This window comes from Crocodylus siamensis, chromosome 3 (genome assembly GCF_052110815.1).
Source record: "Crocodylus siamensis isolate JL-2025a chromosome 3, ASM5211081v1, whole genome shotgun sequence".
NCBI classification, from domain to species: domain Eukaryota; kingdom Metazoa; phylum Chordata; order Crocodylia; family Crocodylidae; genus Crocodylus; species Crocodylus siamensis.
Genome location: NC_143397.1, coordinates 163,849,674 through 163,867,927, shown reverse-complemented (window position 1 = coordinate 163,867,927; position 18,254 = coordinate 163,849,674). Strand labels below are relative to the sequence as shown.

Here is an 18,254-nt window from a genome sequence, read left to right as displayed (position 1 = left end):
GTGTTTTTAGCAAATTCCAGGATTTTTCACCAAATTTCTAAGTAAGCATCTGTTTTCCCTCTCCTGTTCCCAAAACTTTTGAAACCATTCAGTGATTTTGGGAGCATCAGTTCTCTTCCAGCCTTTGTAGTTATAATGCTTGCAGCCATTGGCAGATGGGTGATCAGTTCTTCATGACTTCTGTATGTTGCAGAGTTCTCAGGAAGGTTCAGCAAGAACACTAAGGGGTTATATGATAGCTGGCATCCTGATATTTCCCTAACTGTATCGCCAGCCTTCTTGCAGAGCTGGTTGTTTCTAGGACACATCCACCCCATGTGGTAGAATCCTTCCAACTGACTGCACTTCCTCCAACATTTCCTTGTTTCTATACCATAGATACAGTATGGTTAATTTTAGGTGGAATGAGTTTACCATCAATACAGGATTTTAAAGTAATTTTATTTTATTTTATTGTCATGCGGATGGATATGTGAGGACCATTGTTACTATATGGTCTCCTATTCTTTAGTACTAATCACTGATTAGTTCTGGTCCAATATCATTAGCTCAGTTTTGTGTTTTCTTCTTCTACATGACTATTTAAAATTGTGTTATATAACACTGACAATAAGCCTGTGCATTTCATAGGTGTGACCAATATTTTCTCAAATTCTGTCAATTTCTATTCAGGCTTACTGTTTCTTTGTTAATGCATTGAAAAGTGTCTCAATAACAAGTATTGGAAAAATCGGGATTTTAATGTCACCTGCAGTATGTTGTGTTTCTTTAAAAGATTTAAATATATTTTTTTGAATAACTGTCCAAAATGTATGATACCATATGTTCCCAGATTATTAAAGCCCCTAATAAATTATTAGGATTAAATTCAATATTATTATGTATAGGTGCTAACGGTGATGGATAGGAGCTTAATATCTTATATGTGTTATCCCAGGTTTTCATTGTTGTTCTCATAGAACTGGTGATAACATATTGAAATTTGGCCTGGAAGATTTCTTTAGCCATGGTAATATATTAGGTTTGACATGTGGATTGTCCTATCTTTACCCAGTGCTCACTGTGAATTGGTGTTATCTAGTACACCACATTTCTAAGTTCACTGGCTCGGTAGCACTATTTAACGTTTGGAAGCATCAGTACCCACTTTTGCTGAGGACCTTTGCAGGATGAAATTTTTAAATCTAAGTTTCTTATTTCCTCCAATACATTTATTTATCATAGTCTGCCACCCATATCTGAGAGATCTGTTGGTACTATAATAGGTAGAGTTTGGAATAGAAAATTAATTCAAGCTAAAATATTCATTTTAACTGCTGAGATTCTACCTAACCATGAAATTTCATTTTTTTAAGTGTCTATTTTGATTATTTCAATCAAAGAAGTATAATTGGATTTTAGTCACCTGCTTTATCAATGGCATTCATCAATAAGTTTATTTTAAATGAAGCAGTTACCCATTTATATTTATAGCTTATCTCTTTTTGTGTATTTGGTCTGGCACCTAATGTTTAGGAGTTCTTCTCTTTTCATAGTTAACTTTAAATTCTGAAAATTTGTAATATCTTATTATTTCCTATTGTAGTTCAGACTGGAGTTTTTTTTAGTTTTGTAATGAATAAGATAGCATTGTCTACCTATGATGCTGACTTACATACTCTCTTGCCCTATGTTTATTCTCTGTATATTTGGATTAATGCTGATAGTATATTTGGATTATTAACTGATTGGACAAATGGTTCTATTACCGTAGTCATAGCAAAAAGATGGGGCAATAATGGGCAACCTTGATGTATACCTTTCAGAAGGGGAAAATTTCATGGTAAGTGTCTAATTACTCTTACAGCTACATAGGGATTAGAGTATAGAGCTAGTGTCTAATTTTGGTCCTAGTCTAAAAGCATCCACGTTTTTTTTCCTGCCAATTGGTGCAATCAAAGCCTTTTCAGCATCCATTAGTACAAATAATTCATTAGTTGATTCCGTGTCAAAAATTAGATCCAATAGTCTGTGGACATTACCAGTCAACTGCCTATCTATTATGAATCCTGTTTACCGATATTAACATATTCAGAAAGTATTTTAATTGATTTGCTAAAACTGATGAAAAAATGTTTGTGTCTTAATTTAATAAAGATCAAGATACAGGTCTATTTGAGGCACAAGTAGATAGATCTTTCAATGGAGTTGTGCTATCCAAAGGACCATTCCTGCTTCTTCCCCACATGAGCACTGAGACCAACATAAAATCTTTTGACATTTGATTTGCAACTCCCCAGGAGCCCAGACTTTGAATTGATTGATAGCCAAGTGTGCTTTCTTCATTGTTACTTGGATGTACATTTCTTGGAGCATTAATTCATACTAACATGGACATCAATAAATGTCTTGAATCAGTTTTTTTTGTTTTTTTGTTTTTTTTGAGACGCTGTTTGCAGAGTATTATATCTGAAGAAGAATGTCCTATGTGGAGGCTGATAGCTTTTCTCCCTTTCCTTGTTTCAGCTGAACTGGAGTTCGTTCAGATAATCATTATAATTGTGGTGATAACTGTTATGGTAGTAGTGATCATCTGCTTGTTGAACCATTACAAACTCTCGACACGCTCCTTCATCAATCGACAGAGCCAAAGCAGGAGGCAGGAAGAAACTTTGCAGCCGGTGAGTGTAAGCCCCTTCATACAATTTTCCTCCTCCTCATATACACTGGTCTATTTCAGGGCCTAAAAATGTGTCACGAAGTTCTGATTATAAGCAGCCATGCAGAAAACTCTTGGCATCAGTTTTAATGTTCTCTGTAGGGTGGTTTGCTTTTGCTGTTTTGTGTATTGGTGAACATCCCCCCCAACCAACCAAACAAAACAAAAAAACCCCAATGCAATTTTAAAATTTCACTGCACTGTTATTTTTAGTCCTTCCCCTGTTTTATGTAACGGCTTTTTCACACTTTGCCTTCTGTCTGGGGGTGTCAGAATGTGAAACCCTGATACTGCTGCTATTGCAGTTTTAAATGAAGAAGTGGAGATGCAGACCACATAATATGTGAGGAGTGGAGGAAGATGCTGCTGTAGCTTCCTTTATTGTTTTAACAGCACCATGGAGTTATTTGTTTTGATTTGGTTCCTTTTAAGATTTTTAGTTTAAAAAATTGCCTTATAGAAGGCGTTCCAACCTTAGAAAATTTGACATTTTCTCTTTTTAGCTAAAACAAGTACAACAGAAGAACTATCAGGACTGCAACATCACTGAGAGTTCTGAGGTACTGCAGTTTGGCCCCTGGTATTGCCACAGAGTGGAGTCTGGCAACTGCCTTCGTTGGGCTAAAACTCCTGTTGACTTCAAAGGGGACAGAATTCTATGCCAAGAGCTTGACCATAGTGTATACAGCCCCAGGCCCATAGTGTGTGCCTTCTTTGCCAGCACTTCTGGGCTAGGGACAAATTACACACAAACCCGTAAAAGTGATTGGAAACTGGTTCAAATCTGTAATACAACAGAACTTCAGTGTACATAAACAGCTTTTAAAATGGCCAAAACCAGTTTAATATAAACCTGGATGGATGTAATATCAGACTCGACTGATTTAGGTTAAATTGATTTATTGAACTTTTGTCCCAGTTTCCCTCCAGATTCAGGCTGTCTGCTCCAGCTGAGCAGGGATGCGTGCTCTCCCGCCCCCTGGCTTCTGGCCTGGGCCACTGCAGGCATGTGGCCACATTTTCAGAATAAAAAATGAATGTCTGTTCCTTTGGTGTTACCGGTTTAATTTACGTGGTTTAGAGTAACCTGCGACAATTGAATTGATTAAGCCTTGGGCTTTTTGGCTAAGTACAAACAGTCAAAAAGCCTGAGGCTGAATTGATTCAGTCTTTGCAGGTTAGTCTAAGCTGCAAAGATTAAACTGAGAAACAATGGGACAAACATTTACCATTGATTCAGGAAATGCAGCCACATGTCTGTAGCGGCTCAGGCCACAAGCCAGGGGGCACTAGAGCACAGCTCTGTAGCACTTCCTCTTCCTGTCTCTCGGATTTGCAGTCCAGCATCACAGAATCAGGAGTCTGCAGGCTTGCTCATCGCTTCTTCTTCCTGCTTCCAGGTGCCTCTGGGAGTTGTAGTCTACAGTTGCAGCCAGCAGTAACTTTCAGTAAGTTTAACAGGGCAGCTCTGTACTTGGGGGGGAGAGGGGAACTAGGGAGGGGATTAAACTTGGCCCCAGACTCCGGACAGGGTTTGCTGGTGGGATGGGGAGGGGCAGTCTCTGCCTCCCCTCACCCCCCAACCCTTCTCTGATGGACCATACAGCACCCCAGCCCAGGGCTGGAAAGCACGCTGGGATTCTGGGGGACTCTAAACTTGAACCAGGAAGGGGTCTGGGACAGAAGTTTCATAAACTGGTTTGACCCAACTCAGTTAAGTCTGATACAGGCAGGCGACATTCTTTGGGTAGATGTGATATCTTTTATTAGACTGACTGAGTAGTTGGAAAAAAGTTCTTAAGCTTTCAGGCCTAGTTGCCCTTCACCAGTCTCTGCGAGTCTGGTACTACATTCAACCAGATTTATCTTAAACAAGTTACAGCCATTTGGAAACTGGTTTATGTGCACTGAGCTTCTGTTCTGTTACAGGGTTAAACCAATATCTGATCATGTATGTCGGTTTATGTGTAACTTCTGTCCCTAACTTTTGACTGTCTTTAATTAGCTCTGCTGAGGAGAATAGAGCTTGTGCCTTGAGCCCTCTCAGTTCTCTTATCTTTTAGCTGAGCAGACTAGTAGAATGGTAGCCAGGATACAGAGTGGGAGAGGGAGTGGGAAGGAGTGAATCTGGGAAATCCCCATGGTGTTCTCATAGACGTACAGATTTGGAGGGACAATAAAGATGTCTTCAGAAGCCATAGCTTTTGTGATACAGAGATCTAAATTTAAAGGAAGTGGTTGAAACTACTGCATTATTTTGCATGCTATTAAACACACACCAGATACTTATGACTTTGTGACACCTACTGCACTGGGCTAGATTGAGCAGCATCAGAGGCCTGCCTGTGTTATCTCTATATTATTTCCCTAAAGCACCCAAGAGTATGTGCTTCTGGTGTATTTCTTTTATGATCTAAAAGCCATATTTGTAAGTGACTCGACTACTTGCAGAACTAAAAGGATACTAGTTAGGATTTGATACAGTGCTTATCTCACTCCCAATCTCTAACTGTCCCTACAGTGCTAGTGAGCCACTATGCCAACTTGTGTAGTCATTTGCATTTGTATATTAATAAAGACTAAACTTTAAACCTATCAGACTAGCAACACAAATCATTAACTCAATGCTTTATGAGTTGGCTTTACTCATGTTGTCATTCAAAAAATGGGCAAAGACACTTGTAAAGCCCCTTTTCATTTTGTGCAGAAGACTTCTGGTTTTCATGCGATTTTCTTGTACCATATATGTTAAGCAGCAGAATGCTATAGGCATCTCAAGATATATTCCATGCCAGCTCACTGCTAGTCACATTGCAGCATCGCATTGCAGGTTTCAGTGACAACTTCATCCGGAGAGACAGTGTAAAAGGAGGCAGACCTAGTGTTCCCAAAGCTCTCTTTTCCAAAGCACCCTTTCCAAAGACCCACGTTTTGGTCAGTGGTGTACTGACGGCGGGGACAGCAGGCCATGCCTCCAGGTGCTGGCCTGGTGGGGGGCACTGGCTGGGCTTGGTCCCCAGTGGCACTTCTGGTTTCACCACCAGCGTTTCTGGGTTCAGTGATCAGCTGCTGGTGGATCACCACCGAGCTCGGTGGTTGTCTCTGGGAGTTGGGGTGGGATGGTGGGGTGTAAATGCAAGTATTTGCCCCTGGGCACTGGAGACCCACGGTATGCCACTGGTACTGGTACCATCTGGGGGAAATTCATGCTTTGCTCTAACATCTAAGAAGAGCTGTCAGGAGATAAACTCTCCTAGTAAGAATATATGCTGTAAACTGTTTTTTGTCATTCTAGTAACTGCAATATTGAATTCTGATTGGGTTAAAATTAAACTAGAGCTCTGAGAACTTAACATACTTTTTGCTTCTGGGAAAAATGTTTAGATTAATTTGAATATTTCTTTGAAATGGACATGGAAACTTAAGGATTGTAATTCTGTTTGAAACTGTTTTGCTAAAACCAGCCCCTTAGATAACTAGAAGAGAAAAAGAAAAAAGAACGTATTTTTAAATAAGAAGTGCTGTCAAATTCGTGAAGTAATCTGTTTCAGTGTTTTCCTTATAGAGTAGTTGGTATCTCCTGTTGTTTGAGTGGGCTGTTGTCATGGAAACCATGAAGCAAAAAATACCTTTTCTAAACAAGAAAACATGTCTTGGCAATGTGGACCCAGGAGCAGTTTAGAATCCCAAACTACTTTCAGCTTATTTTGAAAATGCTGACTGTATTTCAGATGGATTAGCATCCTTTTAAATGGTGGTCTGTGGCCCCATGCAGCCCATAAGGGGTTAACATTTGGCCCTCTGGCTCTCACCCAGCAGCTGCTCCCACTGATCACCAGGGCTGCAATAACAGCTGTAGTCTCAAGGTTCCTCTCTCTCTTCTCCAGCTGTTGCTTCATGCCTCTGCTGTAGTGGGTCAGGCAGTGTGGGAGCTGAGGGTGAGTTTGAGGCTGCACCTGGAGAGGCATGGGGGAAATTGGGGCTGTGCAAGGTTGGGAGATCATGCCCACGTGGTGCAGCAGTGGTGGGGGAGGTGAGGCACAGGTACAGGTGCACACTGTAGCAGGGAGAGATCTGGTTGCATGCCCATGCAGTGTAGATGTGGGGGTGGGAGCACAGTGCAACAGTGGGTGAGGAGGGGGAGGTTCACACGGTGTACCTGGTGTGGCCTGCATCACATGTGACCCCTTGGAAGCTTATAAGTTGGAGAGCCCGGTATTTAAATAAACATAATGAAGGTCCAGGGTACATATCTTGAAAAGCAACAGTTGGTGGTTTTTAAAAGAAACCTCTTCTTTAGTTAACTTTTTATTCAGCCAAAAACTATTCAGAAGCTTTTGCCATTTTTTAGGAGGTACAGAATTTGGTTCTACTGTTATGGTGTCTAAGTCCTTTGGGTCAGTGAAATGTCTCCCACTCACTTTGAATAGACTCTGGATCAGACACAAACCTGGTCCTGTAAGATACTAGCAATGTGTTTGGCTTTACTTTGTCTATGAAACTAGAAATAATTTTCAGTAGAAATAGATTGTTAAAAATAATAAATGTTCCCTTGCAGTGTTAACAATCCGTACAAGAAAGTGCTGCACTGGTGTCTGAGAATTAGAAAGTAAAACAAACTGATGTGTGAATCAAAACTGAAAATGACGAGTATAGTTTCATTGTCCAGTGGTGCAGATACCAGCGTGTTCATGCCACTGAAATTTACACCACTTTTACACACTGATGTTAATTACCCAGGGAGCTGGAGCAGGACAGTGCCTAAAAGCAGCACCTTGTTGCTTGATGGCAAGGAACAGGAAACAGCTTGAGCAAATGGCTACCCTATCAGTCAGTGAAATAGGCTAGAAATGCAGACACACATCAGGTATATCTAAACCAGTATAACTTAAACTAGCGTATAATTATTATAGGTTTTTACAGGGCAACTTACACCAGTGTATAAACAAAGTAAAAGTAGTAAAATGCAAATTAGGATTTAAAAAAAAATCTCCGTTAAGATTTTTAACCTGGCAGCATCTTTGTGTTTTCCTGGCTTTGTTTTCTTTTTTAATTGGCACTGATAACTGCATTCTCTGTCATGAGAACAGCTGCTAAAGTGTACCACTTCCGAAAACAGATTTTTGAATGCGTTCTGTGTATAAATGCCCAAAGAAAATGCCCATTATTCTGACTCAAGCCTTTGCTCTGGTTGAAGCTGAAGTGGCTAAAAAGAATGACAGTTCAGCAATATTTTTAGAGGAAATTATTTTTAGAAATATATGTATGCAACTGTTGGTCCATTTTTCTGTTTCAGTTGACATTGGCCAATTTCTGCAGTTGGCTGTATTCTTCTAACTTCACTGATTGGGAGTATATAGCCCTGTGTTTTTCTTTGAAGTATGTATGTTGAGCACCTGGGTAGTCTCTTTCATGTCTCTAATACTCAGCTTTGCTTCTCTTGTCGTAACCAGTCTTTTTCTGATTTAATCATTCATCCTAATGACTGAACTATAGCTGGATCACACAGGTTTCTGGTACCACAGAGGCTAAATGCTGAAGTAGTTGATGTTTTATATGCTGGCCTTTCCAGAAAACGTTATGGCAGTGAGTAGTTGAACTCTGTTCCTCCTAGGGTATTGGCAGTCTCAGGCATTCAAAAATCAGGAGCCAGACTCCAAAAATAATGAGATAAAAAAAACGTCCAGGTTCTTTGCTTTGTTTCCTAGTTTCTGAGCCATCAATGTGGTACACTTTATTCACATGGTAAAGAATTCCTTCAGAACTGTGAGGGCTAGAAGTTTTATTTTAAAATTAAAGAAATTAAAGGTGAACTTTTAATATATTATTTTAATTCTAGCAGCTGGGACATTAAATTACTACCACGTTCCATGTTACAGGGGTGTAGGTTGTAGCTGTGTTGGTCTAAGGACATAGGCAGACAAGGTTCTTTGCAAAGAACCTTATCTACCAAATTTCATAAAACTTGCAGTAAAACCAAGTGCTTTCACAGTGGAGCCATGCCAACTTTTCAGTGGGCAAAAAAAGAGAGCAGTCCTGGGAAGTGGCAGTTGCTCTCTATCAAACGTGCTGTGAGAACTCATGATGTCTCTCCCATGTTTCTGTGTAAATGTGTGGTTTTTTGTTTGTTTTTTTGTGCAACCATCAGTGGTCCCCCCTTTCTTTCTTTTTTCCCTTTCTCCCTTCCATCTTTATAGCCTTAACTTTTTATGACTTTTCCTTCACTCTCCTTTATTTTGAATTACCTTGATTTAGTGTGTTTAAGACTTCAGATCCATTAAGAGCATACACAGAAGGTCAGAAAGAAAGGGCCATTTTCTGAGCACCAGCAAACGTTGGAATTTGTTTCAGGCATATATATGCTTAAGGTTCCACCTACACTAGGTAACAAATTCTGCTGTCCACCAGCATGGAAAAACCAGTTCTTTTTGTCTATATAGATATTACTTAACCATGACCCTTCAGTAGTAGTGAAAATATCCAAGTCTTTACAGGGACTCGCATCTTGGCCCACTTGTGCTGTAGGATCCACCTAACTACCATGTTGTTAGTAGGTCCTTTGACATGACTGACTTTGTTATAGGGGAACCTAAAACAGGCAACTACAAGCCTTAATTATGTGGACCCTGGGATTAAGAAAATATTTAGTGTTTCCTCCTGGTAGTCAGTCCATAGCGGGATAAGCATTGTTTGACTTCTCAACTAAAGGCAAGCAAGGAAGATCAGGGCAGTGGAGGGGAAAGGCACTCTGTAATCTCTCCTGTGCTAGGGACGGGGTCTACCAGCAGTCCTGATGATTCTCTTGTCTAATGGCCTTAAAGGAACAGAGGCAGTACATTAACAGTGTTCTTTCTCTTAGACTCTTTTGGAGCCTCGTGTTGTGTTTTGTGTCCTGTGACAATTGAAATGGCAGTAGTTATTAGTAAAACAGAAAGGTTCCATGGGAATGTAACAAGAGACAATGGAGCTGGGTGGTTGCCGTACTTTCCTATTTGAAGGGACAATAACTTAATATAAGCATGGCCCCTGATGGTTGACCTATAGTGGAATAAGTTGTTCTCTATGAAAACACTGTGAGAAAATAGACTCGGGGTTGGGGGGGACCTTTAACAGAGTTTTGACATTCCTATACTGATTTTTCTCTCTCTCTCTCTACCGCTGATCTAAAATGGGCGTTGAAAGAGCAGTGAACAGTTTCGCTGCCCCAGGCATTCTCCTGGCAGCAATAATTCTTTGCTGAGCACCATAGGAGGCATGCATCCTGCAAGACGCTTGCAACCAATTGGCCCCAGCATCTCCCTGCTTCCAAATGTCATGGGAGGCATGGCTGCTAGAGCCAGTCAGCTTTCATTAGGACAGACAATGATAATGTCTGTCTGGTACACTGAGATACAGTTCCAGGAAAGAGGTTGTGAAAGTGCTGTGCTCTTCCTGAGTAGAGCTGGAACAGCCATTCCAGGATAAAAGTGACAAACCACAATCCTAGTGTGGGGAGAACAACCCAAAGGAGAAAAAATGAACATGAAAGCTCCCGGATTTCATGCTTTGGCTGATCATCTTTAAGTTGTATTGCCTTTTTCTTGCATTAGCATTATGAGTTCTACTCGCTGACAGCCCAGCATTACTTATCTCTCTTTCCATTACTTTAATGTAAGAAATAAAAGACGCTCACTGGGAATAAGTACCCAGGCACAAACAAGTTAGTCTAACTCTGCTTCCATGGGGTAACAACGTATTCCCTTCTTGTTGCCCTCCTTGTTAAACCTCCTGCATAGGGCCATACTTCTAGTTTGCAGAACCCCAGGCTGTCAGGAAGGGATTGGACATGCATTGCTTTCTCCCTCTGGCTACTGTGGGATTGCAGGGGGGTTGTGTGCCTTCTGCTGAAAATGTACAGCAGAAAAAGACTGCAGCTTGAATTGGAGTTGTAATTAACTTGTGGAACTCATCGCCACAAGATGTTGCAGAAGCTGACAGTTTAACTCAGAAGATTAGACAAAGGTATGCTAAGTAGGTCCACCGGTGGGAATTAAATATGACTGTAGGGCTGCAGACTCCAACTCAGAACTCCCAAGATGTATGGTAGAAGCTTTAAAGGAGGAGGGGCAGGGGATAGGTCATTCTGGATTGGCCCTGCCTAAATACTTTCCTCCTTAGCATCTGACACATGCCACTGGGAGACAGAGTGTTGGGCTAGATGGACCCAAGGTCTGACTGGCACGGCCACGCTTGCATCTTTTTGACTTGCGTGAGTTGTGTCTTTCATAGCTATCCATGAGGGGAGAGGAATTTGGGTTTCATGTGCCTTCTCCTCCAGTCCCTCTGTCAGAAAGAGGGCACAGGCCACCAGAGATGGTCAGTTGTGCTAAATTGCTTGGTGGTATTTTGACATGAATAAATATAAAGCTGTAGTATTTGTGTGAAAAGGTCAGGTTATGTGTTCACTTAGTGGAGCGCTCTGTCTGTTAGTGCTAGAAGTCTGCTACAATAATGGTGGCATAGTCCAGGAGATATGAATATAGGACTAGGTGCAAGGAGCATGACGTGGAGCAAGTCACTTATTCTCCGAAAGCAAAATGAGGCTAATGATGTTCTCTTCCCTTGTGGGTTAAAGAGAAGATTAGTTAATGCTCATATAGTAAGGCACAGCAAAGTTGAAAATGTAAAGGCTTTAAGTCCTAGTCCTAGTCATTATTGCTGCCAGACAGAAGACAAGTTATACATGCAGTTCTTTCCCTAATTAATTTTCCACTTGCAACTCTAGTTCCATTTCTGTTTAGCATTGCATGTCCTTTTACAAAACACTGCCAGCCTCCCTGCCCTCACAAAAGGGAAAGAACAATTTTCATGCAATGTGTGGTTTTTGTGTTGCAGTACACTCCACAAAGTTTGACTTTGCTTATGTTCTGAAGGGAAGATGTTGGTGCTTATTAAGGAACATGCTGGTCTGTAATTGCAAAGAAGAAGTAGTTTTTGGAGAGGCAAGATCCAGTGTGTGTTGGCTTGTCATAAAAAGTCAGGCGACACAGCTCTGATTCTTACCAATCACTGCCACCTAATGTTACAATTAAAAACTGCATGCCAAATATTTCACTGGCAGTGAGTCAGTCAGGGTGAAATTGTAGTCTTGGTTTCAGTAAGAAAGACATTATTTATCAGTGTTTCCTTTTGTCTGTATGTAGAACATGCCTCTCTAATGTAAACAGGCTCTCTGTGGTTTTGAAATATATCGTGTTAGTAACATTCATTGATTCATAGTTGGTAGGGTCGGAAGGGACCTGAGCAGATTATCAAATCCGACCCCCTGCCCCGGGCAGGAGAGAATACTGGGCTCATATGACACCTGGTAAGTTTAAGCTCATATGACCCCAGCTAGGTAATTATCAAGCCTCCTTTTAAAGACCCCTAAAGTAGGAGCTAGTACCACTTCCCTTGGAATCTGGTTCCAGATCCTGGCTTCCCTGACTGTGAAGTAGTGCCTCCTGATGACTAGCTTGAACCTACTCTCAATCAACCTGTGGCTGTTATTCCTTGTTATTCTGGGAGGTGCTCGGGGGAGCAGGGTCTCGCTCATTCCCCTCTGGTCCCCCTGGTAAGTTTATAGAAGGCCACTGGATCCCCTTAAGGCTAAACAAGTTCAGGTCCCGTAGCCTCTCCTTGTAGGGCCTGCCCTGCTGTCCCCTGATCATACGAGTGGCCCTCCTCTGGACCCTCTCGATGCTGGCCACATCCCTCCTGAAGTGCAGCGCCCAGAACTGGATGCAGTACTCCAACTGTGGCCTGACCAGTGTTGCATAGAGGGTGAGGATCACCTCCTTGGACCTGCTCATGATGTATCTGTGGATGCATGACAAGGTGCGGTTAGCCTTACTGACCGCACCCCCACATTGTTGGCCCATATTTATTTTAGAACTGATAATGACTCCAAGATCCCTTTCTGCCACTGTGCTTTCAAGAAGGGAGTTCCCCAGCCTATAGGTATGCTGCTGGTTCTTTCTGACCAGGTGCGGTACCCTGCACTCGTTAGTATTGAATCCCATCCTATTCACAGTCACCCACCCCTGTAACCTGTCCAGGGCCAGTTGTATCCTGTCCCTCCCTTCTAGCTTGCCCACCTCGCCCCAAATCTTGGTGTCATCAGCGAATTTGAACAGGGTGCTTTTCACCCCCTCATCAAAATCGCTAATAAAGAAATTGAACAGTACGGGCCCAAGGACAGAGCCTTGGGGGACTCCACTGCCCATATCCCTCGAGGTCGAGTATGACCCATACACCACCACTCTCTGGGTGCAGCCCCCTAGCCGATTTGTGGCCCATCTGACCGTGTAGGTATCAATGCCACAGTCACCTAGCTATTTAATGAGAATGGGATGGGAGACGGTGTCAGAAGCCTTCCTGAAGTCCAGAAAGACTACATCTACCATACCACTTGCATCCAGTGATTTTGTGACCTGATTGTAGAAGGCTATCAGGTTGGTCTGACAGGACCTGCCCCTAATGAACCCATGCTGGTTGCCCTTGAGCATCATGTCCCTTGCTGGTCCCTCCCAGATGTGCTCCTGGATAATTTTCTCAAAGAGCTTCCCCAGGACTGAAGCAAGACTAATGGACCTATAGTTGCCTGGGTCCTCTCTCCTCCCTTTTTTTGAAGATGGGGACCACATTGGGCTCTTTCCAGTTTTCTGGCACCTGGCCAGAGCACCATGAGTGCTCATAAAGCTGTGCCAGGGGCCCTTCAATGACCCCTGCCAATTCCCTCAGCACCCTGGGGTGGAGGGCATCTGGACCCACTGATTTGAACGTGTCCAGCCCCTCCAGAAGTTCCTTAACTCGGTCCTCCTTGACCCTAGGCCTGGTGGAGTCTCTCCTGAGTCCGTCCTGAATCCCAGTGGGGGAAATGTCCCAGAGAAAAATGGAGGCAAAGAACAGTTAAAAAGGTCGTCTTTTTCATCTGGTGCAACCACCAGATTGCCAAGCATATCCTGCAAGGGCTCCATGTTGCCTGGTATATAGACTGTAGCCCCTAATGTTTAGCACCCAATCATGGGCTGAATCCCACCAGGTTTCAGTGAGCCCTACCATGTCTGGGTTTGTACTAGCTATCCAGAGGGTGAGTTCCTCCTGCTTATTCACCATACTTTGAGCATTAGTGTAAAGGCATTTAAAGCCTCCTATTGGTCCCCCACCCCCGCCTCTGATTCCTAGGACTCTCTGGACCCTTGTTACTTTGCTGGGAAAGATCTTGTGGTAATGTGGGATTTCCAGCCTAAGACCTCTTTGCTTGGGTTCCTTCTCCTGCTTTAAACTCCCACTTTAAATCTCTCGCTCCCTATCCATTCTGCTGCTGCTTTCTTTGATTGATGGAGACAGTCTTACGACATGGACACACACAATACTTGGAATGATTTAAATAAAGTTTAAACTTGAAGTGGACAGACATACAAACATGTTAAACTGGTTTAAATTGGCCTGAAACAGTTTAAAAGTTTACTGAAATGAAGTTGTCTTGACCATGACCCACCATCCCTGATGTCTTGTCTGAATTCCATGATGGTACTGTCTCCAGAATTATGGGACATGCCAGAAATTTCAGAGACCTAAAGATCGGGATTGGTGCCTGAGATGCCCGAGGATCCATGCCAGGGACTTGTACATTATGGGGAAGGGACATTAGATCGGTTTGGGTGACTAGGGCTAATGTGGATCTAGCCCTGCTTTTGCGCCAAGGCCAAACGTAGCAAGGCAGCAGGGAGAGTGTTAATTTTGTAAGTGGCAAATATGTCTGCTGCTTGCAATCGCGCAGTGTTTTGCTTGCATGGGGGTGGATGTGTAATGCCTTTTCTTAAAGGTACTTGGGGGGAGGAGAGGAGAGTGTTAATTTGTTTAGTGGCAGGAATGTGTGCTGCTGAGACATGTACAGTGAATTCCTTAGTGGACTGGGGAGACAGCTGGGTTTCTGCATTATGATCCTTTGCGGATGGCTGCATTAATTCACCAAGTGGCAGGGATGCTGCTTGGCGAGCCCCAGTAGCCCATCTGCTACAAGGAGTGGGGATGAGATCTTTGACCAGGAACACCTTTTTCTCCCCCCCATTCCTGTTACCAATTAATGCATCCACTGGAAGGTTTCTAGGGTCGGAAGGGACCTGACTAGTCCAACTCCCGCCCCCGGGCCATGGCAGGAAACAATACTGGGGTCAAAAAACCCCAGCACGATGTTCACCTAACCTCCTCTTAAAAACCCCCAGGGTAGTAGCCAGGACCACTTCTCTTGGAAGTTGATTCCAGATCCTAGCCGCCCTGACCGTGAAGTAGTGCTTCCTGATATCTAGCCTAAACCTTCCCTCTTCCAGCTTGTGACTGTTATTCCTGGTCACTCCTGGCAGTGCACGGGGGAACAGTGACTCCCCCAGTGCCTGCTGATGCCCCCTGACTAATTTATAACAGGCCACTAGATCCCCCCTCAGCCTTCACTTTTGGAGGCTGAACAGGTTCAGGTCCCATAGTCTCTCCTCATAGGGCCTGCCCTGCTGTCCCCTGATCATGCGAGTGGCCCTCCTCTGGACCCTCTCCATGCTGTCGACATCCCTCTTGAAGTGCGGTGCCCAGAACTGGATGCAGTACTCCAGCTGTGGCCTGACCAGTGTTGCATAGAGGGGGAGGATCACCTCCTTGGACCTGCTTGAGATGCATCTGTGGATGCATGACAAGGTACGGTTGGCCTTCCTGACTGCATCCCCACACTGCCGGCCCATGTTCATCTTGGACTCAATTAAGACTTCAAGATCCTTTTCCGCCTCCGTGCTGACAAGAGGGGAGTTCCCCAGACTGTAGGTATGGTGCCGGTTGTTCCTCTCCAGGTGCATCACCTTGCACTTGTCTGTGTTGAATCCCATCCTGTTCACATCCACCCACCCTTGTAGCCTGTCTAGGTCTGATTGAAGCCTGATGCTGCCTTCTAGTGTGCCCACATCCCCCCGCATCTTAGTGTCATCAGCAAATTTGAACAGGGTGCTTTTTACCCCCTCGTCCAAATCACTGATGAAGATGTTGAACAGTGTGGGCCCAAGGATCGAGCCCTGCGGAACCCCACTGCTCACGTCCTTCCAGGTTGAGAAGGACCCATCCACTACCATCCTCTGGGTGCGGCCCTCCAGCCAGTTGGCGACCCATTTGACTGTGTGGGTGTCGACACCACAGCCCCCCAGTTTCTTAATGAGAACGGGGTGAGAGACAGTGTCGAAAGCCTTCCGGAAGTCCAGGAAGACTATATCCACTGCTACCCCTGCATCTAATGATCTGGTGATCTGATCGTAAAAGGCCACCAGGTTGGTCTGACAGGACCTGCCACTGATGAACCCATGTTGGTTGCCCCTAAGCATGCAGTCCCCAGCTGGCCCCTCCTGGATGTGTGCCAGCATAATTTTCTCAAACAGCTTGCCTAGGATCGAGGTAAGACTGATTGGCCTATAGTTTCCTGGGTCCTCCTTCCTCCCCTTTTTGAAGATTGGAACCACGTTGGCCCTCTTGGGGATGTGCACCCAAAGTGCTGACACCAGCATGGACTGGAGGTGAGCAAATGTGTGAACAGTGCTTCAGGCTGTGACTGTCAAGAGAAGACATGATGGAGGCTTTGGTGGTGGCCTTGGAATCGCAAGTATGGTTTGTGGATAAATGGCGGGACCAACAGCAGGAGGTGTGTAGAAAAACTGAAGAGTGAGAGGCAGCAGTTCACTGGGACATCATGGCCAGCACAAGGGAATTCCTTGACTTGGCTAGACTGTTCCAGTTGGATCTGGAGAATGGAGGGCATGTTTCAACAGGAGCTCCTTAGATTCATGACTGCAGCCCCCATTTGTAAGTTGCCCCCACCCAGGACCACCCATACAACATCAACTGTGCATGCCCCCCCATCCTATCTCCTCACAGAGACCCCTATCTGTGATCAGCCCCCCCCCACAGTAACCACCTCAGTGACATCCCCTGTGCCTGTGAGTGAGGGGCACCCCTACTCTAGCAGGCCAAAGAGAGCACCACTACACTTTGGCGGGGGAGGAGGGAGGGAGACAGAGGGGGCACTGAAAGGGAAGAAGAGCCTGTGACGGGTGATGGGTTTTTTGTTGTTAGTGCTGTTGCTTCTGTAGGAAATCAGGGCATTGTATTCCTGCATTATTTTGGTTCTGCTTTGATTACTGACAATAAAATAAATGCCTTGGTGAAATTTAAAATTGAATTTTCACCCACATCTGTCTGCTGTAATGGGAAGGGTTGTAGAGGCGTGTGCTGTGGGTGGGGAGGTAAGCCAAACCAAAGAAAACCAGGCTTGTTTCAGACGCATTGCACTAATGAAAGAGGGCACACCCACTTCTGGACTGGGGGTAGGGGGTGGGGAAAGGGTGTTTGCCCAGAATGTGGGTACTGAGGAGTACAGCAGTAATTGTGGGGTGGGGGAGGGTGTGTGCTGCACAGCATCCATAATATTTCCTCTGAGCACATGCAGCTTCTCCATGCTCCTCGGCCATCCCACCTAAGAGGGAGAGTTTGGCAGAGGGAGCTTTTATTAATGTGACCCAGAGAAAGACATAGCAGCCAAGCTAAGGCCGGGTTGTGGGGAACTGGCTGAGAATTTTGTTAATGTGGGGAGCGGTAATTGGGTAGGTGCTGCACAGCACACACAATATTTCCTCTGTGTGCATGCAGCTTCTCAGGGATTAGGAGTTCAGCTGGTGATTGGCAGTGGAGGAGAACAAAGCAAAATCAAAATCAGGCAGGCAGGCTTGACTAACTGCTAATTGCCACAGGCATGCCCATCAGCAGCTCATGCAAGCTCCTCACCCTACTAGCCAGAAAATCCCTTCCCCCACCCAGTGGTGGTGCGTACGGGGTGCACAGGGGTGCATGTGCACCCCCTCAGAGCACTGGTGCACCCCCTGAAAGGCCACACTCCCTGCTTAGGCAACAGGCAGGGGGGCAGATGGGAGCGCCGGTGTCCCGTCCCCCCCCCCCCCCACCGCAAGTGCTAGCTGGGGAGCGGGAGTGCTGGATGAAGTGCCACAACCACTTCCAGGAGCGCTGTGGCAATTCAGGTAGCACCATGGCTACTTCCTGGTCAGTGCAATTGACTGCGGGGGGACCCCCACAGTTGGTGAAATTGGCTGTGGAGGACTTCCTTCCTCCCCTTGCCCCCCCCGCAGTTGGCAAGATTGGCTTGGGGGGGGCATATGCCCCCCCCGACTAAGGTGGCACCAGTTGCCCATGCCCCCACCCTTCTACACTTCCCCACTTACACACAGGGAACATGAAGTAAAGAATCGAACAAAGCAAATAGAAACCTTTATTTACAAACCAAATATTAACCAGAATTAAACAAATCACAGAACAGCTTTAATAAGATAACGATACATAATTACTATAACAAAGGAATTTTTTTTTACTGTTGTAACGATGCATGATTGTGAAAAAATCAGTCTAAGAAATAGTCATTTCTAACCAAAAGACCTTGGCTCTAAGGAGGATTTTCAAAGCTTGACTGAGAACCAGTGGATGGCAGAGAATG

At 44.5% G+C, this 18,254-nt stretch overlaps 1 protein-coding gene across 10 annotated transcripts in view; it reads left to right on the top strand.

Annotated features, from left to right (window-relative positions):
* LDLRAD4 (low density lipoprotein receptor class A domain containing 4) overlaps nt 1-18,254 on the top strand; it is a 467,644-nt gene that overhangs the window by 431,538 nt on the left and 17,852 nt on the right. For all 10 annotated transcript variants that reach the window (XM_090039616.1, XM_090039611.1, XM_090039615.1 and 7 more), the window contains one exon: nt 2,506-2,660. In XM_090039616.1, the coding sequence (XP_089895742.1) occupies nt 2,506-2,660 (155 nt within the window). The remainder of the gene's footprint in view (nt 1-2,505; nt 2,661-18,254) is intronic.